We start from the raw sequence: 22,521 nt of genomic DNA, 5'->3' as shown, positions 1-22,521 counted from the left end.
ATACTCAAATGCACATGCAAACCTGGACAACCAATATTCTTATTCCGGACCGGTCTCTTAAAAAATTATGTGGGCAAATATCGACCTTCACTGTAACTTTGACCTTTCAAATTCAAAAGAAAATCATCTCTCCCAATTCATTTTAGTACAATCCCAGTACTCACAGCAATACTGCACAGGACCTGTCCAATTTGACCCAAACTGGCCTGTAGTCCAAAATGGGTTTGACACCCCAATGTCACTCAGTATCACTTAAAACAATCTTAACAATTAACAATCTATACACTGTACATCATTTCTGCCAGAGAGAGGGGGGAAGAGAAGAGAGCAAGGGGTTGGAGCAGCGAGGATAGAGAGAGGGGGAGAGGCCTGTCACAATTATTACATGGACATGATTTCCTTCATGACATGTGTTGTAGCTCAACTGCCTTATCAATTTCACCATCTATGGCTAAGATCTCCTCTCTCTTGTCCTTTGCCCGTCTCCTCGTTGAGTTAGACTTTTTTATCAGTGTTGCCATTTTGGTCCCTGCACTGTTCTCTGCCTGTTCTCAGGGGTTAAAGCAAAACAAAAACAAAAAAGTTTTGACACCAGGACCTGAATGGCATCCTGTGTCAACCTTTTCATCCAGCCAAGCCCACCTCCATTTGTTTTTGACCGCGCTGAGCACGTCCGAGCCTTCCTTCACAACTATAAACTTTATTGTTGCTGACTGAACCGATCCCACACGTGGGTAATGTTATGAGAGAAACACAGTAGTGGAGAAACCTCCGCCTACTAGTACTGCCATGAACACCAATCATGATATGTTGCGTCGGTCCCAAACAAACATTGCCCTGAAGTATTGCATTAGCATCTATATGGATAACTTTTGTGAGTGACAAATAAATCCCATTGAATCTCTGATTTGCGAACATAAGTGTTCCGTTGCTTATTTTGATACAAGACAACGTAAGCAAACGTTTATTGACAATTACTGCATAGTTGCCTACCTGCTGTTTGCATGATGTAAAACTCCAGTGACTTCCATTATTCCTGTGATTTCATCTTTTGGACACTGCCATCCATACGGAGCGAATTCCATAACTTCACCGTTAAAATCCGTAGTACTTTGAGTCATGAAGTGACACGTTATGAGCTTGCAGACCTGCACAACGACAGACACCCGGGCTATAGTATAGATAAGCTAGGCTAACGCTTGGTGTGAATGGTGTCAGGTTACAGCTGCTGCTCGTGCAGCGGCAGCTAGCGTCCAGCCTGTTGCACACACTCTACGTCGGACGGCTCAGAACCAGGAAAAATAATAATACGGAGTGAAACGCATCAAGTCTGTTTGCGACACGTTTATTCATTCTGCCCCAGATAAAATTCAATACCCCCACTCACAGTATTCCATACTTTTTAAGACATTTTAAGGCCTTGAATTTGCAAAACTAAATTCAATACTTTTCAATGCTTTTCAAGATCCGCGGGTACCCTGATCAGGATGCATAATTTGGTGCCCTTTAGTGCAGCTTGCCTTTAGTTGCCTATAATGATTCTGATCAGCAAAACATGTTTCATTAAACACTAGCCCTTACCCGTTCAAAGATATGAGCTCCGAAATGATGTGCAGTGTGTGGATTATGGGATGTGCACTGTGCACACAGTATATGAGGGATGGAAAGTAACTAACTGGTGCTTGCATGCTAATATGTAGGAGCATCAATGTAAGAAATACCCGTTCCATTTAACGGCTACAGAGATACTGTGTACCGATCTGCATGATTTTGGACAACATCTGTAACAGGGCCAGAACAAACCCCCCCCCCCCCCCCCCCCCCGCCCGCCCGCCCGCCTGCCCGCCTGCACACACACACACACTCCCCCCCCCCCCCCCCCGTGTGTGTGTGTGTGTGTGTGTGTGTATGTGTGTGTGTGTGGGTTTGTGTGTGATTGTGCATGGCCTGAACAACAGCGCCCCTCCCTTAACATGTGTGGTCACAAAAGGTACTGTAGGCTAAATAGATATAGATACACCATAAAAATGCAATTATACAGCATACGATTTGTGAAAGTGACAAACGGGCTTCACAGTTATGTCAGGTGTGTTCATATGCTGATGGTGATGCGATTTCAGATCAATTGCTCCAGCCACTGAGGAGAAACGCGGTTTCAGACAGACACTCAGACAGACAGACAGACATTCGGAAAATGATATGTTAGATAGAGAGGGGGGTGCACCGTTCCTGGAGGTACTGCAATACCAGGTCGATGCGTGGAGTGGACGGAGCAAGCCCCTATTCCATCTCCCAGTTCCAAAAATCTATTTAATATATGGTCCCCGGGTAGGGGACGTATCAGATATTAAACTGATAAGAACAGATACTACACTTGATCTTAGCCAAAAGGCCGAGAAGCGATACCTACAGTGGGTTTGGACTAGGGTAGTGATTCCCATCAATAACAATGACTGTTGTGGAAAGTTGTGTATATTTCAAACGGTATTCAAAGGTTAGCAACGCTCTGAAATGAGGCTTTCATGTGTCAATTAAGTTTCGTGGAGTCGAATATTTTTATTATTTAAAAGAAAAGAAAAACTAGTTTTGCCTGAGTTGTACTTTGTCGTACGACAGCACACCGAAAACAGACCTACAAGCTCTCTAAGCGTAGCGTCCACGAGCCGTTGTGAGCTTGTAGCTCTGCTATGTTTGGCGACAACGGCCGCATGAACACTAGGCACCTGCTAGGCACTTCCTGGTCACGTGGTTCACCACACCAGGCAGAAACCAATAACAACTTGAGTTTAGATCCGGACGATGATCAAAGTGCTTTTTAAAGCAATGGCAGAAAGTTGCATTTTGCACCAAACAGAATACCAGGAACATTAATAGCTCTTAGATGGATATCATACGGAGAGAGAAACTCTTTAGCTTGTTTGTTGAGGACATTTCAATAACAGTCTCTCGCCGCTAGGCGGTAGCATATGGTAACACAACAAACTCAAAAGGATTCATTCAGCATGTGTTATCAGAGCAGTGTTTCTCAAACTTTCACATTTCAAGGTCTCCCCTTAACTCTGACAGTGTACACATGGAACCAAATGGACCCATGACGAGGGCGATTAGGGTTCATTTGGTTGCAGTATTTGTTGAGTGCAGAATTTGCAAAGCCTAAAGGGCAAACTGAAATGTAATTTCTATGTTCCAACTTGTTTGTTTCATGGACACACACACACACACACACACACACACACACACACACACACACACACACACACACACACACACACACCAGGGCAGTTCAAGCTACATAACATCACAGGAGAGCATGTTCAAACAGACGATGCATATCGTCACTGAAACTTCGTATCAAATGTGTACGTTTTTCCGCAAAGTAAAGCCCTGCTTTGTGCACTACTGCACAAAAGTAGTGAAAACAGCCGACCTATGCGAGCGTTTGTGTGCTTGTAGATCGGCTGTTTTCACAAGTTTAAATCACAAAACGAACGGATTTGGACATAGGCCTACACTAGCCGCAAATTGCAACACTAGATTTTTTTTATAATCGGTTGAATCTAGGGCAGCCAATGCATCAAAACGGTTTTTTGCTATCTGATTGTGTTAAACGACGTCAAACTCACCAATATTGTGGCTCTATGGAAAGCTTGGAATTTACTCTTGCTATCTGCAAAGTGTTTGTTTCTGAAAAATCCACCGTATAATTGTTATGATTTATTTTCTGTCAAGAAACCCGAGCAGACATGGTTTATTTTCTAAGTGTTGAACTTCGGAAGCGCTCGTCTTCGATAACGCCATGTCCCGCTGCCTCTTGCATAATGTGACATTTAGAACCAGGTGGTCACAGGACAGTTGAGGGATTTTCCACGAGCGCTTCCAAACTCCAGGACTTCGAAAAAATTATCACCTGAACCAAATTTATTGGATAGAAAGTAGCTCTTAAGTCTAACATGTCTACTTTGGATTTTTCTGAAACAAACACTTTGCAGATAGAAAGAGTAAATTCCAAGCTTTCCATAGAGCCGCAATATTGGTGAGTTTGACGTCGTTTAACACAATCAGATAGCAAAAAAAAACGTTTTGATGCATTGGCTGCCTATGGGAGGTATTGCAACCCTAGATTCAACCGATTATTAAAAAAAATCTAGTGTTGCAATTTGCGGCTAGGCCTACACGGTTTCCATCCAACAACAACGATATAATTCCATTAACTTGTTGTTCGTCCATGATTCATAACCGCTCAACAATTAATTAGGCCTGGCTTTTTTTCATCATGGCCCCTGGCTGGGCCCAATTTACCCAGACTACATGCAGCTGCGTTTGAGCTCCAGAAAGTAACCTCTTAAGTTTCTCACTACATCAACCAAACAAGGCAAAGGTGAAGTGAACACACCTTTACTGCTTTTCATCGGCTTTCGACGTGATTACTTACTACTAAACATTCACTGACACTCAAACTAGCCTTACGCCATAATTAGCTCATTACACGAAGTCTGCTGAATCAGAAGTCCCAACCAAAAAAAGTTTTCTTCTTTTGGTTTTTGTCCCCACGACGGGGAACGTCGGTCAAACCCAGTCAATGCCAACTCGTACCACCAGTCTGTTACGAAGCCTAGGTTCAATAGTGTATACAGTTTGAAGGATGATAAAGATAAACCTTTTTACCAGTAAAGACGACAAACTGCAGCACCGTCAGTCAGTCACTCCTCCAGCAGCATCTCCATCATAGACTGACTCCATCCGTGCACATCGCTGTGTGGGCGTGTGTGTGCGTGTGTTTGTTTTGGAGGTACAGCTGTGAGCACGCCCCCCACGAAAAGAGACACATGTAATCCGAGATGCCCCTAGGCTACTTGTAGAATCCTCCTATCGAAATGGTGGAAAGCAGTGGTGGAAAGCAGTGTTTCTCAAACTTTAAAATGTCATGGTCTCCCCTTAACTCTGACATTGTACAAATGGAACCAAATTAACCCTTACGGGTCTATTTGGTTCCATTTGTAGGCTACAGAGTTACAGACTTGTTGTATATGGGTCAATTTAGACCCCCTTAAAGGAACCCACAGAATGTTTCATAGGCCCGCCTAATCATTTATATCTGCAAGTGTAAAGTTTTCAAAAAAATGTAGTAAAAGTATTGGAAAGTAGATTCAAGATGTTTATTGTCACAACCCTATATATACTATCTCCTTTTAGTAGACCTTGTACCAGTGAACTGTACCGTCATGAATCTGTACATTTTCCTATGCAAACTTCTAATAAAGCCTTCAATCAATCAATCAATACTCTATGGTCACAACATGCACTGTGAAAAACCAATTAGGTTGGAAACTTGAAATGGAACATTCTACTTTTACTTTTGGTACTTTTTAATAGGCCTACCAATACTTGTGTACTTTTACTCAATCTACTTGTAAGTTGTAACAGAGTATTTCTACGTTGCGGTATTCTATTGATACTTTTACTTAGGCCTTTAAAGTAAAACCTGCGTACTTTTTCCCTGATGAGCGAGCGTGGTGTAGGAATCGATCGACGTGTTTGATGTTTGATTGCTCTGGCCAGACTGCCGACAGACAAATCTTCAAACGATTGATTTGGTCTTTCATTCAGAAAGCAAGCTGAACCAACATGGCGTCGACAGCACCTCCACCAACAAACCCCTCACAGTTACTCCCTCTGGGTTCGTATAATACACACATTTATTTAATATTATTTACAGTATGTTTTAGGTAACGCGTGAATATAATCGACATTGAACTGTGGTTGTGTTTGGAGGATATCAGGACGTTAAATTGTAGAGATGTAGTAGCAGCCTTCCCTCTCTGTCAAGCTACCATGATGCACAACATTAACGTTACATTTACTTTAACATACAGTGGTGGGAAAAGTTCAAATATGTTTTACATATATTATTTTATAAATATGTTATAATATGAAATAATAAAACATTTAAAAAAATTAAAAGTATCAATACTACAACATAGGAATACAAGTAAAGTAAAATAAAAAGTCCGGAATTCAGTAGTACAAAAGTACTGGTATCAAAATGTACTTAAATACAGTACCTTAAGTAGAAAGTACTCATTATGCAGAGGTTTTCCAATCATGTATAATAAATCTTTTGAAAATTTGCCCCTGAGATGTAGTGGAGTAGAAGTAAAAGTATTGGAAATTGGAAATACTCTGTTTTATATACCGTACTTACTTTACAGCCCCAGGGGTCCTTGAGGGAGTTCCGAGGGGTCCCCAGATAAATAATGGATAATTAGGAACCAAAATGGACCCTTGTGTGGCTGTAGATGCAAATAGCAACGCTAGATTTTCTTTAATATTTTGAATGTTTGGTTGCAATACCTCCCATTGAGATTCAATGCATCAAAAAAAAAATGCTATCTGATTGTAGCCTATTAAACAACGTCAATCTCACCAACTTTGTGGCTATATGAAAAGCTTGACTTATCCTCTTTCTATCTGCAAAGTGTTCGTTTCATAAAAATCCACCGTAGACATGTTATTAATGAGTTACTTTCTGTCAAGAAATCCAAGTAAACATGTTTTTTTTTCTAAGTATTGAGCTTTGGAAGCGCTCGTTTTCAATAACACAACGCCCTGCTGCCTCCTGCATTATGTGACATTTTAGAACCAGTTGGTACACACTACACAGGACCATTGAGTTATTTCCCACGAGCGCTTCTAAACTAAAAAGAATGTCTTGACAGAAAGTAACTCATGTCTACAGTAGATTTTAATGAAACAAACACTTCCCATACAGCCACAATGTTGGTGAGTTTGATGTTGTTTAATACGATCACATAGCAAAAAACTGTTTTGATGCATTGAATCCCAAAGAGAGGTATTGCAACCCTAGATTCAGGGTGAGAGTGTACAAATAGAACCAAATTAACCCTTACTGGTCCATTTGGTTCCTTTAGCACACTATCAGAGTTATGGTGGTCCGTGATCTAATGCGGGGGTTCTCAAAGTGGGGTCTGGGTACCCCCAGGGCCGTACACACCAGCTTTATTAAAACTAATCATGTTGTTTGAATATCTTTTACATTTTTACCACCACAGATCTTGTATGGGGTCCTCCTTGGCACAAAACATTTTCAGATGGGGGTCCGCGGCCAAATACAAATCAATTTTGGGGTCCTTGACATGAAAATGTTTCCTGGCTGGGGAGTGGGACCCCCTCAATGACCCCCGGGGGTACCCAGACCCCACTTTGAGAATCTCTGAAATACGTTAACATCGATTGGCCACACTTCTAGTAATCCCAAATAAATTGGGTTATGATGGTGAAAAGAGTAGTAGAAGTAATCTCAATTGTGTCAAACTATTGGTAATGGTAGTAATTATCTACAAAAGAGTATGTACTGTACTCATTGGAATAGATCGGGTCATCATAACATACAGCATCATATTAAACCACCTTTCAAGAGTACATGTGTAAAATAAAATTAGTACATGCAGATGAAAAAGCTGCTCAATTACACTAATGGGGTACTAATTCATTTCCATTCCAAGCACTAATGACTAATCCAAACACATTGCTTTGCTCTTCAAGTTGTCGTCATGTCTCCTGGTAGAGGTCTTCACGGGTCCAATTTGAACTACCCGAACCCAAAAGGACCCGGGGGAAATGGACCCGGACCCATATGGCCCCGTCTATCATTTGGAATTTGAGAACCGTTACCCGATCAGCCCCGAGACGTGATGGATCCGATCCGAACGGCCCCGCCTGTTATTAGAAAAATTGGATCCGAAACCCGAGCAGAACGGGAGATCCGAGACCCGAACCTGTTGCCCCGAAATGAAAGAATGCCAACGTTATTATATTAAGAGTTGTATCAGACATATTTCTTACCTAACGTCGCCACGGTGCTGCTGTTGCTGTCAGCGGCGCTGTGCCTCTCGCCAAAAGATGATATTTTCCCAGACCAGTAAGTCAATGCGGACAGTTTGTAAATACAAATAAATCCATGTTTTTATTCCTTCTTCTTTGGCTAGTCAATGCTAATGCTATCGTTTTCTGTCGCATGTGTTGTTCATTATATCTTTCTGCTTTGAGTGTCCATTTTGCTCTGCAGAGCATGACAACACGCAATGACAACTCCATTGTAAACCGTTAACCAAAACGTTACGTTAATATCTTTGATAATAATAACAATCCAACTGATACAGTCAGTGTTGTTGTGACTGAGTGAGTTATACTTCTCAGTTCTCACAACCAATGCAACAGATTACATGCTGCATCTTTAGTGCCATCGTGTGGCGTTATCTATTTGGTGCAGTTGTTGCGTTCGCTTTCACTTCAATCTCGGCCTGTCTCGGCTCCACTCGGGTAACAGGAGATACCCGGGGAACCGGGGCAGACGGCCCCGGCCCCGGCCCGCCCCGCGGTAAAAGCTCGAAAACGGCCCCGTTACCCGGCTCGGGGCGGTTTGGATCGCGGGTAATTTCGGATCTCGGGCAGGTCCGAAGACCTCTATCTCCTGGTCAATACAACAATTAACCCTTCATCATCTCAATGTACTTTTCAGAGCTTGTGGACAAATGCATCGGCTCCCGTATTCACATCGTCATGAAGACAGACAAAGAAATCGTCGGCACCCTGTTGGGTTTCGATGACTTTGTCAGTATCCTTTTCAGATTCTGGTGGTCTTTTGATTTTACACGATGCAGCGTCATTATTATCATTTATGAAAATTGAGCCCAGTCCCAAACCAATGATTCACAATACGAGTTGCAAGTTGTAATATTAATGTGTTAAAATGTTTGAATTGAATACACAGGACCCACAATGGAAACAAGTCCTTTTTCCTGTTATCCTTTTAGCATCATTGTATAATCGATTTTGCAAACTGTTAATAAAGTATTCAATCGTTCAATCAAATGCAACGACTAGCAACATAGTCCCAAAACTGCACAGACCACCTGCTATGGAGAAATCCAGCGCGCTGCCATTTTTCTCTGCATTGTATTGCAACGGGTTTGTTTCATTGCGAATCATTGATGTTGTGGACTGAGCTTTTGTTCTGCTGTTTGGACTAGTTTGTTAGATACACATTTCTTCTTTGAGTTCCATAATGTATTATTTCAGACATGGTCCTTGAGGATGTGACAGAATTGTAAGTATGCATTTAGACCTGGAAAGCATCTGTGTCACTTTAGATTTGAACCACTTTAACCATTATTTTATACTTTCTATATACTATTCAAAAATAAGCGTGGAACAGAGTGCCGCACTATGAGCTTGTAGATCTACTATTGTTGAAAAATAATACATTTGTACAAATCTTTGAACATGTATGTTTTAAAGCAAACCTCTGTAGTCTGGGATCACTTCACTTTTCGGGGTTGTAACCGGTCTGGAGCGGAAACCACAAAACGTCATGTTGTAGTACTCAAAGGACTACAATTTGCCGGAAAGATCAAATCGGATTCAGTTTTAACCCAAAATATTCCCCTGCGCTCAAGGACATACTTTTAGGCCTACCTAATAAACTCCTTGATGCGGAGTAGTTGTGCTTTTGAAAAATCTGTTTGGTATATGCATCTTTTAATCCAACTGTTGGCGACTGGCAAAACTACACTAGGCAACTCGAGCATTTTAATAGGGATTGGGGAAACAAACGGAGGGAACCAAATCAAAGCGACGCCGCTTCTTATAGTGGTTTCCGCGCTTTAGGCGGAAACCAAACAGCCTGTAGGCCTGGTAGGCGAGGTTAAAACCTCTGTAACTCAACTCTTTGCTTCTGGGGGTCCCTGGAACAACATTTTGGGGGGTAGGGCCAAATAAATGACGCCAAATACAATTCTGAGGGTCCTTGATTTAAAAAAGTTTGAGAACCACTAATATAGAAACATAGTTTTTTCATAGTTTTTTCAGAAAACTGTTAGCATTTAGAAGACATAGAATCAGGTCCTCGTGTCTAAATGGGTTAAGTCACATTTTTGTAAATGCAACTATATTGTCTTCCTAATCAACTTTTCTTGAACTTGTGTTTTAGTGAACTCACGCCAGAAGGAAGGAGGATAACTAAATTAGATCAGATTCTACTGAACGGCAATAACATCACCATGGTATAATATTTCATATTGTTATGTTATATTCATCTTGTTTTTACTTGTTTGTCACCATTTTGTAATTGTATAACATTTAGAATAAAATTGGGTTTTGATTAAATCCAAGAAAATACATTTTAGACATCTAAAATCCCAGAAGATATGATACAGATATATAAATATATTTCCCAGCCCTACATTACATTATCATCTAGGTTTAAGTAATCTAGGTTTAGATTTTGTTCAATTTATAGGCCACTCTTCAACAGTAAAAAAATTAAACATGAATTATTTTTATTGTTTTAAGAACAGATAGCACACTCCCATGCCATTTTATCTTTGACACTTGACAGTAGATACCCTGTAATAATTGTGAGACAACGTATACATTAAGGATGAGATGCAATGTTTGTCCTCTTCTTTTGTTTAGCTCATACCAGGAGGAGAAGGTCCTGAAGTATAGGAGGAGCAGCAGCGCTGTGTTCATGTTTCTTTTCTGTTGTGGATATGTCTCATTCCTTGCTTAACCTTTTTTATTTGTGGTGTTTGAAAAAGAAATTACTTTTGTATCAGGTTTGCTAATTGAGCATTTGTGTTAAATGGTATGCGTAAACCACATTATGAGAGACTACTTTTTGTTAAGAATAAATCACAAAGATTGACACCTTTTTGTTAAGAATAAATCACAAAGATTGACACAGCCTTACAGACCCTGCTTCTTTCTAAACAGATGTTTCCATTGTGTTACATGTAAACACTATTATACAATTCAGCTTTCTATTAGTGTGGTTGCCCAACAGGGATATAGTTCTATAGTACTTCATCTAGAGCAGCGCCATTCAACCTGCGGCCCCTGTGGCATGTCTGTGGCCCGTCATGGTCATACCAATACAATATATTTTGTCTACTTTCAGTGTGGACAAATCATTTTTGATTTTGATTTTTCAGTTTCTCTCCAAAACCAATAGGAAACTCTTTTTTGTCTTGTTTTATACAATACTTTTTTGCTATTTTGTTTGTTCCAAAAGAAGAAACCTCATAATCAAGCATTTCATGACAATCTTTTTGTTCAATGAGGTTTGGCCTTGGAAATGTAGCTGTTTTGTGTTTCCCTAATTTCACTACTCGTATAGTTTGTTACAAAACCATTGTCTAATCATCCAAAATAGGAACAAGCTTTTCGGCCCTTGGATATAGAAATATTTTATAGGCCAGCAGAAATGTAGCATAGCACAAGCTGCACGTGTTTGCAACGACAATATATATGACTCCATGTGTACTGATTGGATGTGTTTATTGTCTTAAACCGATGCAATTTGAGACGAGAAAAGTGTGTTCACACTGGTCAGAGAAAAACGGTTGACTAATAGGTGTATACAGCATTTACCTAGCTGTGACGTGTTAAGTAATGAAGGTTAAACTGTCATAGTAGTTCTGTAACAGAATATGATGGGAACACCCTGTCTCCTAGTTCAGTACATGGAGGGCTTCTCTTCTCCTTTCGGATTGGTCACTTTGTCAAGATTCTTACTGATGATGTCAAAAAGCTCCGCCTAATAGCAAATGAATGAGAAGAACACAAGGTTTAAGTGATGTCAAGTGAGTTTTTGGGTAACATGGCATTTTCAGTGACTCAAATGATTCCACAAGCCTATGTTCAGAGTGTCATTGCTATGTTGTGTTTGTTCTGTACTAGTGGTCTCCGTGTCTCTAATAAACAGAAAAATACAACTTCAGGTGGGTTTCATAATAAACGAGTGAAATTGGTCAAAGTGAGAAGACAAAATTGGAACTGGCACACTATACTGTAAAAACTGAAAAGTTGACTAATGGATTATTCTCGCTTGACTGGATAAAACTATTACCACAATAAAACGTGCAGGAGAGAGGGGGAGACCCCAATAACGGAATAAATGACAGCAATGATTCCTATAACAAGCTTTAACTAAAAAGAAAAAAAAATCACTGATCAAATGTAAAAAATCACACCCGTGTGAACTGAGCGGTGGTCGTGGAGGCTGCGCAACAGCAAAACAAATATATATATATATATTGTGTGTGTGTGTGTGTGTGTCTGGCCTGGCCTGAACAACAGCGCCCCTCCCTTAACATGTGTGGTCACAAAAGGTACTACATACAGGCTACATACAGACAGACACGCATACAGACAGACAGACAGACCCACACACACGGCCACGTATAGGAGCGTTGTGACCACCGCTCAAAAATAAACATTGCAAAAACTGTAACTTACATAGAAGCCACGGATGTCTAAGATGATCACTCTCATCTCACAGTAGATGGCTTCATCCTTGTCGTGGACCAGTGAACGATAGTCCATCTGGAAGAATCACAAGCGTTGCATTAAGGTAAAGCTATGTTGAATGTGTGTATTTTGGTGGCTACAGGAGTCTCTCCATGTCTTACCACATGAGTTTCTTTGGATGCTTTGGCAACAGCGTCTCCTCTCTCTAAGAAGTACCTGAGAAAGAAATGTAATAATGCTTTTAATAAGGGATAAGACAATTATAATATTTCTTCCAAAATAAATGGCAACAATAGGCCATCTACAAGATGAAAGTGCATCACATTGGAATGCATTATGAGCTTGTAGATTGGCCTTTGTCCCTAAATTTCAGTGGTGGAAGGTAACTAAGTACATTTACTTAGATACTGTACTTAAGTAAAAAAAAAAAAAAAAAATGGTATTTGTACTTTACTGGAGTATTTCTAATTTCTACCATGTTCAGTACTTTTACTTTTACTCCACTACATCTCGGATCCATATATTGTACTTTTACTTCACTACATTTATTTGAAAACTTTAGTCACTAGTTACTTAGTCTCGCGTAGCCAGACAACTATTCCACAATCTCTGAATGCTATATAGAGTCTGGAACAGCAGCTCCCGAACGGCGAGTATCGAAAACGGGCATTAACGTTCAAAAAAATATATTTTAAAATGTCATTCCTGCTAAAGCAGCAAGCTAAACATGCTTATATGATTTGTATTTATATAATGATAAATACCGGTATGTGTGATGTGAGACTGAAACGGAAGTGACGTGGGGGGCTTCACTTCCGCTTTCATCTCGCACTCATTTTTGATCGGTGGTCACAACGCTCCTATACGTGGCCGTGTGTGTGGGTATGTCTGTCTGTCTGCGTGTCTGTCTGTCTGTAGCCTACAGTACCTTTTTTGACCACACATGTTAAGGGAGGGGCGCTGTTGTTCAGGCCAGACCAGACCAGAGACACACACACGCACACGCACACACACACACACACACACACACACACACAATGGATGGATACCAGTGGCGGCCTGAGTGACATGCATTTTATTATTAATATTTTGTTTAATATTGTTTTAATATTTTTTATTATATATATATATATATATACAGGTATATATTTGTTTTGCTGTTGCGCAGCCTCCACGACCACCGCTCAGTTCACACGGGTGTGATTTTTATCTTTCTGCTTTGCCAGACTGTATGCTGGGAGCATTTGACCAAATCGCGGAGGCAACCGTCTGGCCACGCGAGACTACTAGTTACTTAACTGATTATTACAAAGCCACTTTCCATTTCCACCACTGCTACTTTTGAAAAAATAAACAATGGTTACAGCACATAGCATTGCTGAAATTAAACCATTCTGGTTCTGAAGCTTACTTGTTTATGTTGACCTGAAAGCCATCCACCTTTGTCTTCACGGCAGCGATCCTCTCCAAGATCTTCTCCTGTGGTCAAATCACATGTTAACATACTGTTGACCGGAATTATTTTCACTCACATAAGTGAAAGAATAGAGACAATAGGTTCATGTCCATGAAAAAAAAAAAGAAATCTCCACTGTATGGAATCAATAAGTCTAGAAATAGCTTATGTCTCTTGAACGTTACCTGGATAGCAACACCAAAGTCATTTCCATCTTCTATCTTTGGGATCAAGTGCTGAATCCAGCATGACACCTAAAATAACATATTTATTAGGAACATTATTGATCCACAAGGGGGTACAACTGATTAAAATACCATAATTAATGTTCTACTAAAACTTTTCAGTCATGTCTATACACATGTCCAGCAACCATTTAGCACCAGATACATGCAACATACATGAGTTAAGAAATACAGTAGGCTAAAAGTCTAGTGTCTAAAGCCTAATTCAATGACAGTGTTTCTCACAAACTTAATACATTTTCAAGTGACAAACTTGAAAAATGTTGGAATCACTTGTGTTATTTTCACCAAGAAACACTAGTATAAATGATCTGACATGACAGATTCAGTAGTAGTCATTCTTAGCATGCAGTACTAAAATATAACAACATGGTGTCTCTACAGTATCTGTAAGTTATACTCGCTCATGCAGGGCTTAAAAATCACTCCAACCTTGATTACTTTTAAAGAATAAGATTGTATTGTTTTTCCATATATATATATATAAAAAAAGGCCTTACTGCTTAAATTAATTAACGAATCACTGTTCATTTTAGTCTCTGTTGAGCACAGACTTCTGTGCCACTGGGGCTCACAACTTCTTACTTACAGTGATGATGGTCTCTCTTAGTGCAGCGATCTCTGGTTTCACTCTGTCCAGCAACTGAACAATGTTTTCGTTCCCCTTGATGAAGCCACATTTCGGAGCTGAGAAACAGAGAGGAGAAATTAGTTGTTTTCAACTATTATCATATGTTGTATTACAGATACAATGTGTACAGATTAGGCCTGACCTCAACTAGCCGAATAGTCGACTACTAATCTCTTAGTCCAATAATAATATATATTTTTTTAAATGCATGATTTGACAGAAATTGGCCTAATTTGTTATATTAATTAACAAATAGATGTATTGGGAGAAACCAAGCTAATATGTTAATTCAGATATTAAGCACCCCCATAGCCCAAAAGGAATGATCCTCATATTGCATTACATTTTTATGCTACTCAATCAGACTGATTCCACAGCCAATCTCAGTGAAAACATGCAAACCTTTTCTGTAGTTGCCAGTTGCCTATAGTTGACTGCCAGTCGTCGTTTGGCATTAGTCGGCCAATCAGATTCTACCATAGAAACCCTTAGTCGGGGACAGGCCTAGTATAGATACACATGGTCTTTGCCATTTGGACTATCAGCTAGTAGTCAAGTGATTTTTTGACCATTTGATTCGATTCCAGTTCCGAACCAAATTTTACGGTTCTGAACCCGATTCATTTTCAGTGGAAACACTCTGAACTGGTTCAATATTAGGCAGGAAAAAACAACCCTGATGGAAAATGGGCCTAAAAGTGAACAATCCCATTTGTAATATCACCAGTGTTTGGAGTTTTCTTTCAAAACCATAACTGTCTTGTTGTTGATGTGTAATCAAACTACACCTGACCTCACACAACACAAACAGTGACTGAAAATTCATTTTACCTTTCTTCTTTTTCTTCCCATCTTCATCTTTGTCTGTCTCCATTTCCTGTCAAGATGATAATCCATGAAAATACAGTCTGGTGCTTAATTTATACTTTGTTGTATGATGGTGACTGACTCACCGCTGCCCACAACTCACTGCACAAGCTTGTAGATGAGCTATTTTCAGCAAGTGACACCATCGCACAACAAAGTATAAATCAGATTTACAATGAATTTGAAGAATAAAAGCGTGTTTCGTAATAACGATAAATTGGGTATACAATAAACCAAGATTGCCAAGCAAATTCCTTGTATGAATCTCAGACCTGTCATTCAAGTGTTTCTGAGCTCTAAAGATATTGTATATGCATTTTCAACACATGTTACTATCACCTAGCCTCACAAACAGCCTAAATAAATCTCATTTTGTCATACTGCCTAATTAATTACCAAGATGTGTTGTAAATAACTGACAGTTTTTGTGGTCACATCACCCCATTTCACAAGCCCCATTTCTGAAATAGCTAAAATAGTGGATCTACAAGTGCTTAGCACATAGCCAAGCGACACTTTGAGAGCTCATAGATCAACTATTTTCACTATTTGTTTTGGGGTGAAAGTGTTCGCCTATAATGACATTCCCAAAATAGGGATGCCACATTGAAAGTGGTTAATAAATGAATGGTTGCAAACAATAAAATGAATGTAATTATAACACATGTCACATGTAGATGGACGGGCATCGATTGCTATGAAATCAAATTAATCTGCCAAAATAATTCAGACCTGGGGTCTGGGGACAGTAGGCATACAACAACAGCCTGGGTACCAGCCTGCTACGCTACGTTAAGTGGATTGGTTTCGTCAATTCGCTTCTCAGTCTGGCAAGACTCCATTTGACTACCATTTCCGATTGGCATATTTGATTGGCGTAGTTGCTGAAAACGATTGGAAACCACTCACGGCTCCACTCGTTTTCTATGTCCCGCCTCCCTTGGAGATAGCTGAAGGTAGGCTGGTACCCGGCACTCGCGATGCCATGGCATTGGTCCGAAGGTTCATTAGTCCGAAGGTTCATTAGTCCGAATTTGTTAAGAATACTATGCCTAACTCTAACCCTAACCCTAACCTTAAAGGAGTAGTTCACCCCCAAAATGACTTTTTTTTCTATTGATTACTCAGGCCATGGAGAGTAGAGTTCAATAATATGTTTTGGTTTTTGTCACATTCCTAAGACAAAAATGTGATAACAATAAATGTACCCCCATTGATTCCGGATGGCATCCGGATTCAATGGGGGTAAATTTACTCGAATCAAAATGTTGTCTTAGGAATGTGACAAAAAACAAAAAATATTATTGAACTCTACTCTACATGGCATGACTAATCAATAGAAAAAAAAGTCATTTTGGGGGTGAAATACTCCTTTAACCTCAGTAACCCTAACTAAATTCGGACTAATGAACCTTTGACTAATGAACCTTCGGACTTATGGGCAGTCCCCCCACTGGCTGTCGGGTGGAAACCTTGTATAACCTCAGGGTAAAACCTTTCATTTGTCAAACCCACAGAATGACTTAAAAATGAGTTCAAACATGGCAGATCTACAAATTTTCAATGCGTCACATTGTGGCAAAAATAATAGTGATTATCTCAAATAATCGTGATTGATTAGGCGATTATGTAACTGTGAAAGGCAGATATCCATGTCTGACCTCTTCCTCCGGAGTAGGAGGGTCTGGGATGGGGATCTCCAGGGGAGCCTGTAGTGATGTCATATCTGTGATGCTGAACGCATCCTCCTGACAGAGAGAGAGAAAAGAAAATAAGTGATCGTAGTAATAGGACATGAAGAGATGAGGCAGTAACAATGTCTGTTTTTCTATCAAGATAAAAAAAATAAACTAATGGTTTATTTCACATGGTCAGACAGGTGGAGAGTAAGGGCTCAGTTCCAAATCTATTTTGGGAAAACAAAAACAATTGAATTCTATGTTACAGAAGATTCAGCCTTATGTATTATACTTAAACAGATGAACCATCGCTTCACTATTCAAACATTAGCCAAACATACTGTAGTCGATCTACAAGCTCACAAAGTGTTGCTATGTGACGTGTTGTGAGTTTGTAAATTGGCTAGTTTAGTGTAGAGGGACAGGGAACTAGAAGGGGGCCCCAGGGGAAAGTATATACAGTAGGGTTATTGTAGTTATCCATACTATTAAGCAAGGGTTCATTTTCTGTAAATGAATGTAAATTGTAGATAATCTACTTTTTAATTAATATGTCTTGTTAAATGACAGACCCTTAAAAGATCTTTTACTCCTAAGAGTAAACATGTTACGCTCTCAAGAGTAAAATTATTGTTAAACATTATGGCATTACTTAATTTACTAGAAGTCTATACAAATGTAGAAGAATCGTTATTTTGATCATTTTTGATGTTTGCTTGTTCTATCTCCTATCGTATCAACATCAATAAGGAATTGTTGACATAATCTTATCCAAACATAATAAAATATTTTTGGGTCAGAGAGGTTAAATCTCATCAAATGGTGGTCCATGTCTCAAATGCTGAATAAATAATGGACCTTGACATGAAAAAAGGTTGAAAACCACTGATGTATGCAATGAATGAATGTTGAAATCATTTACTCTCAGCAGGCCATCCAGCAGGACAATCTTCGAGGGGATGAAGTTGGAGAAAAGATTATCTGCCTGCAGGTGGGAGATGATAAACATATGCAGTATTTAGCATGAAAATAATAGGCCTTCTATTCTGTTTTTGCATCGTATAGGCCTACTTCTATTTTTCCCAAGGCACTAACCTCTTGATATAGTGACTGGCGGAAGTTTTCCACCTGTAGAAAACAAATAAAACACATATACATTATTATGTCACAGTGGTTCTCAAAGTAGAGTCCGGGAACCCCAAGAGACCCACCTGCAAAATGTGTCAATATATGACCTAAATAGTTTAAGCACTTTCATTTATAAAGATCGGCTCACACCTCTGCTATTTTCAAATAATCTTGAAAATAGCAGATGTCATTTTTTAAATATATATATTTAAAACATTTTAATAATTAAATCTTGTAGCCTATTGGGGATGTCCCTGGCAAAAACATAAAGGCCTACATTACATTCTCAAATGACAAATACATTTGGGGTTCCTTAATTGACATTAAAAAGTTTGAGAACCAATGGTAGGCTATTAAGCACTGTACATCAACATGAGTCCTCTATAATCCATTGGTTCCCAAACCTTTTAGCTCAAGAACCAAAAGAGAGATTAGCCGGGACCCAAACTAGTGAAAACAGCAGATCTACAAGCTTCGCGCTGCGCTGAGGGCTTGTAGATCGGCTATTTTCACTTTCACTTTTTTTTCATGTTTTTGAAATAAGCCTAATTAAAAACAAAATGTAGTAGGGATAAAAGGGACACATAAAAATGATGTTGTCCCCGACCCACAAATGGGTCCCGAACCACTGTTTGGGGGAAACAGTCCTCTTTATCGTGCAGGAGCTGACCATAGGAGCTGACCCCAGATGACTTGATTGCAGAAGGAAGGACAGGGGCTTCCCAAAGTTCCCATAAACCTCACACACCGCCGTATGCTGGTGAGGTGATTGCTGTTGCTAGTTATCTAAGCGAACAACGTCATTACTAGTTTATTAAGTTTAAACCAATGGTTAAAACTTGTATATCTGTCCTTCTCAGCAAGCGACACCGTCGACACCACGCAATGCATTTCCGTGTGTATTGTTTCAATGCGTTACTTACTATTATTTGCAAATGCGTCTTACCTTCACTGCGTTGTCTCTCCGTATCTTCAACACAGCCGCTTTCGACATGGTTTATATGAATTGAAGTAGGATGCCTTTAATCAATCTGAATTAAGAGAAATCAAACTTTTAGTTAGTGTGCTGCTGCTGGCGCCGTCGACTCGCTGCTACTGTTTCCTGATCCGTCGTCTTTTTACTTTCGATTCATTCCAGCAGATTGGCATGAATAAAGGACACCTCGTCACCCCACCCCCCTGTCGGTCTCTCCAGAGTCTCCTAAACGTTAGGTTATTTCCAGTCCCACGAGCCTATCTATCGGTGAACCCAAACAAAAGCACACAACATGTTCGTTATTTTTTTGTTATTGAACTTGAAAGCACACAAAGAGTAATGCAAGAAGCGGTCCACTTGCAAGAAAGAACGAAAGTGACTTTAAATTCATAATAATTGCCAATATAATATTACCTCATAAATGTCAACACACAAACAGCATAGAAAAAGATAGATAGCATAGATAGTGCATGTTGTGTGCGTGCGTGATAAACAGCCCCGCCCCCGTGGCGCTACGTCATCTCGACTCCTCCCTTCACGTCCATCGGCAACGTTGAGATTCCCTCTTTCCCAGGTGTTTCCCCAGGTGGGCGCGGTTTTGAATTTGAGGGTTAGGTGTTGCTGTTGGCATAGCCTCGGAAACCCAGACTTTTATTTTGGCGATAGGACTGTTGGCATAATAGTCTAGCGGAAAGTTGACATGATAGTTCAGTTGGTGATAAAAGCATGACATTTGGCACAGATGACTTTCATATGACCCTAATTGATAATCAACCTCTGGCCACACAAAATTCCAACATTTTTCAAGATGGCCGCCAGTCTTCAGAATGGCTGCAACTGGACCTACGTTTTGGACTACATAACTTTGCTGGGGCTGTAAATCTTTTATTCTCAGCTCATTTTGATCTAAGAAAAATGTTCTAGAGGTATTTCAATCAAACAAGATACAAAATTACATTAGGTTTCAATATGGCGGCATATTTTCCAATATGGCAGCAGATACATTACAGAAATGTACAGCTGCTCATAGTTAATCCACAGTTGGAGATACAAGCATGAAATTTGGCACAGATCACATTTAGACTACCCTAATTGATAATCAACATCTGGCCACACGTAATTCCGCCATTTTCGAGATGGCCACCAGTTTTTATAATGGCTGCATTGCAACTGGGCCTACGCTTTGGACTAGATCACTTTACTGGTGCTGTAAATCTTTGATTTATGACGGCACATTTTCCAATATGGTTGCCAATAAATTGACATTTACTGCTTATGGTTAATCCACATGAGCTTGTAACACATATTTGTGTAAATGACCACTTCACGGAATCCCTTTATGGCACATTTTAAAGTGATTCTGTAGCTTTAGAATGACCTATAGGTTGAAATAGGTTGACATGTTTTTAAATATGGTCACCATACACACACTTAGATCCTATAAAACTTAGCATCTTTTTAAATTTATTTTGTATTGTATTTATTATTTATTCATTTTTTTTATCAGGCAAATCATTATAAACACATTCTCATTTATAATGGTGGCTGGGAAAGTGACAGGCCTGTGTGCTAGCAACTGCAACCACAGAGGGGTGTGTAGATTAGTCCAGACTTAAAGTTTTTGCAGCGTCTAGAAAGTTCCTTTTTACATTGACATCGCGTCAGCTCTTGGCATGATTTGGCCATTGCTGGAAGATCCATCCATTGTGGAAGCCAGGTTCTGTCCCTCTGGTGCTCTGGTGCTATGCCAAGTGAATTGGACTTGGCAAAACAGGACTACATTAGAGTGACAGGCCCCATATATGTCCTGCTTGGAATGCAGATCTCTTGCAGTGTTCTTTCAGAGCAGCATGTTGGTAGAATACAGTCATATGATCGCTTGCTTTCTTGCAGACAAGTGCAGCCATGCCTCATTCACTTCCTTGTAGGAACTACTTCTATCGTACATGAGTACTACAAACTCCTCAATGACTTCCATGTCTTCGTCAGTTACTGCAACAGGTGTTGAACCTAATTTGGTGAAGACCCGGGATATCTTCTCAAACACGTTCCATGTCTGCCATGCTGACCGTCCATGGAAGGACGAAACTGTATTGCATTCGCTGAATGCATGAAAGAACCTGATGAATTTGATCCCATAGCTGATCTAATTTCATGAATTGGGATCTATCTGTGGTTCTTCCCCCTTCCAATGTCAATCCACAGATTTTTCAAGCCAAGTGAAATAATAATTATAATGGTTACCTACCCCTCCCGCGAGGGAAATTCAGCCCAACCCAGCTGATTTGCTGCCCACAAGGAGCGTGTGAGCAATTAGGGGTTAAGAGTCTTGCTCAGGGACACAGATCGACATTGCTGGCCTGGCCTGGAATCGAACCTGGGGCTCTGGTTCCCCAGGCGGGCTCACTAACCATTCAGCTATGGCTGAAACTGCTATGACAATGAACGTCAGTATCTGAGCTTCAGATGATGGCAGCTGACACTCCATGATTCGCAGCATAGGCTGCATAAAGGAACATCCTTGTGTCAGCTTCCTTGTAAGTGAAATTAGAAAATGCATTCACTAATAGCTAACATCGAACCCCATGCGACTAGTGTGCTATAGTGTCAACCAGTGTGCCCTGGTCAATTAGGCTGGGCATCGATTTTGAAAGCTGGTGGCCATCTTGAAAATTATGGAATTTTGTGTGGCCAGAGGTTGGTTATCAATTAGGGTAGTATAAAGGTCAGCTGTGCCAAATTTCATGGTTGTATCACCAACTTTGGATTAACTATGAGCAGATGTACATTTATGCAATGTATCGGCAGCCATATTGGAAAATATGCCGCCATATTGGAACCTATATTATTTCTGAACTTGCCTGGTTGTAATACCTCCAGAACATATTCTCTTATATATCAAAAGGATAGGGAAATCAAAGATTTACAGCACAAACAAAGTGATATTGTCCAAAACCTAGGTCCAGTTGCAGCAAACTGTCTGGCCATCTTGGCAAATGTTAAAATTTTGCATGGCCAGAGGTTGATTATCAATTAGGGTAGTATAAACGTGATCTGTGCCAGATTTCATGGTTGTATCACCAACTGTGGATTAACTATGAGATGTACAGATGTACATTTATGCAATGTATCGGCAGCCATATTGGAAAATATGCCGCCATATTGGAACCTAATATTATTTCTGAACTTGCCTGGTTGTAATACCTCCA

General features: G+C 40.0%; 3 protein-coding genes across 9 annotated transcripts in view; 1 reads left to right on the top strand and 2 right to left on the bottom strand.

The window, feature by feature from the left end:
* Nucleotides 1-4,750, bottom strand: part of LOC308306840 (uncharacterized protein) — a 64,249-nt gene extending 59,499 nt beyond the window's left edge. For 4 of the 5 annotated variants that reach the window (XR_013963174.1, XM_080751891.1, XM_080751897.1 and 1 more), the window contains exon 1: nt 4,666-4,750. The gene's annotated coding sequence lies outside the window, so the exon portion shown is untranslated. The remainder of the gene's footprint in view (nt 1-4,665) is intronic. The other variant, XM_080751893.1, reaches the window with a different exon arrangement.
* Nucleotides 4,751-5,576: 826 nt separating this feature from the next.
* Nucleotides 5,577-10,767, top strand: lsm5 (LSM5 homolog, U6 small nuclear RNA and mRNA degradation associated). The gene is made up of 5 exons (XM_080751577.1): nt 5,577-5,677; nt 8,540-8,635; nt 9,100-9,127; nt 10,010-10,082; nt 10,495-10,767. The coding sequence occupies exons 1-5, from the start codon at nt 5,626-5,628 to the stop codon at nt 10,525-10,527; spliced, it is 282 nt and encodes a 93-aa protein (XP_080607703.1). The 5' UTR covers nt 5,577-5,625; the 3' UTR covers nt 10,528-10,767.
* A 574-nt stretch (nt 10,768-11,341) lies between these two features.
* psme2 (proteasome activator subunit 2) lies at nt 11,342-20,114 on the bottom strand. 3 transcript variants are annotated; one of them, XM_080751573.1, is made up of 12 exons: nt 19,727-20,114; nt 19,283-19,367; nt 18,304-18,336; nt 18,131-18,193; nt 17,191-17,277; nt 15,494-15,539; nt 14,621-14,718; nt 13,972-14,040; nt 13,742-13,809; nt 12,492-12,546; nt 12,319-12,405; nt 11,342-11,617 (listed from the first exon to the last, which is right to left on the bottom strand). In XM_080751573.1, exons 2-12 carry the CDS (start codon nt 19,328-19,330, stop codon nt 11,537-11,539), a joined length of 735 nt encoding a protein of 244 aa, XP_080607699.1. In that variant the 5' UTR covers nt 19,331-19,367; nt 19,727-20,114; the 3' UTR covers nt 11,342-11,536. The 3 variants fall into 3 exon arrangements, with proteins under 3 accessions (XP_080607699.1, XP_080607698.1, XP_080607697.1); XM_080751572.1 differs by having other exon boundaries at nt 19,713-19,773; XM_080751571.1 differs by lacking the exon at nt 19,727-20,114 and having other exon boundaries at nt 19,283-19,627.
* Nucleotides 20,115-22,521: the final 2,407 nt, after the last annotated feature.

The sequence above is a fragment of the Nannobrachium achirus genome, assembly GCF_963921795.1.
Source record: "Nannobrachium achirus genome assembly, chromosome: 21".
Lineage (NCBI taxonomy): Eukaryota > Metazoa > Chordata > Actinopteri > Myctophiformes > Myctophidae > Nannobrachium > Nannobrachium achirus.
The sequence above is the reverse complement of the archived record's forward strand: the minus strand, read 5'-3'. Positions and strand labels throughout refer to the sequence as shown.

Coding starts and splice junctions, on each gene's coding strand:
- lsm5 (XM_080751577.1), top strand. CDS start 5,626: ATGGCGTCGACAGCACCTCCACCAACAAACCCCTCACAGTTACTCCCT. Junction 5,678..8,539: donor CTCACAGTTACTCCCTCTGG/GTTCGTATAATA, acceptor TGTACTTTTCAG/AGCTTGTGGACAAATGCATC. Junction 9,128..10,009: donor CTTGAGGATGTGACAGAATT/GTAAGTATGCAT, acceptor CTTGTGTTTTAG/TGAACTCACGCCAGAAGGAA.
- psme2 (XM_080751573.1), bottom strand. CDS start 19,330: ATGTCGAAAGCGGCTGTGTTGAAGATACGGAGAGACAACGCAGTGAAG. Junction 15,540..17,190: donor CTCCTACTCCGGAGGAAGAG/GTCAGACATGGA, acceptor TCATCTTGACAG/GAAATGGAGACAGACAAAGA. Junction 14,719..15,493: donor TGGGAAGAAAAAGAAGAAAG/GTAAAATGAATT, acceptor TCTGTTTCTCAG/CTCCGAAATGTGGCTTCATC.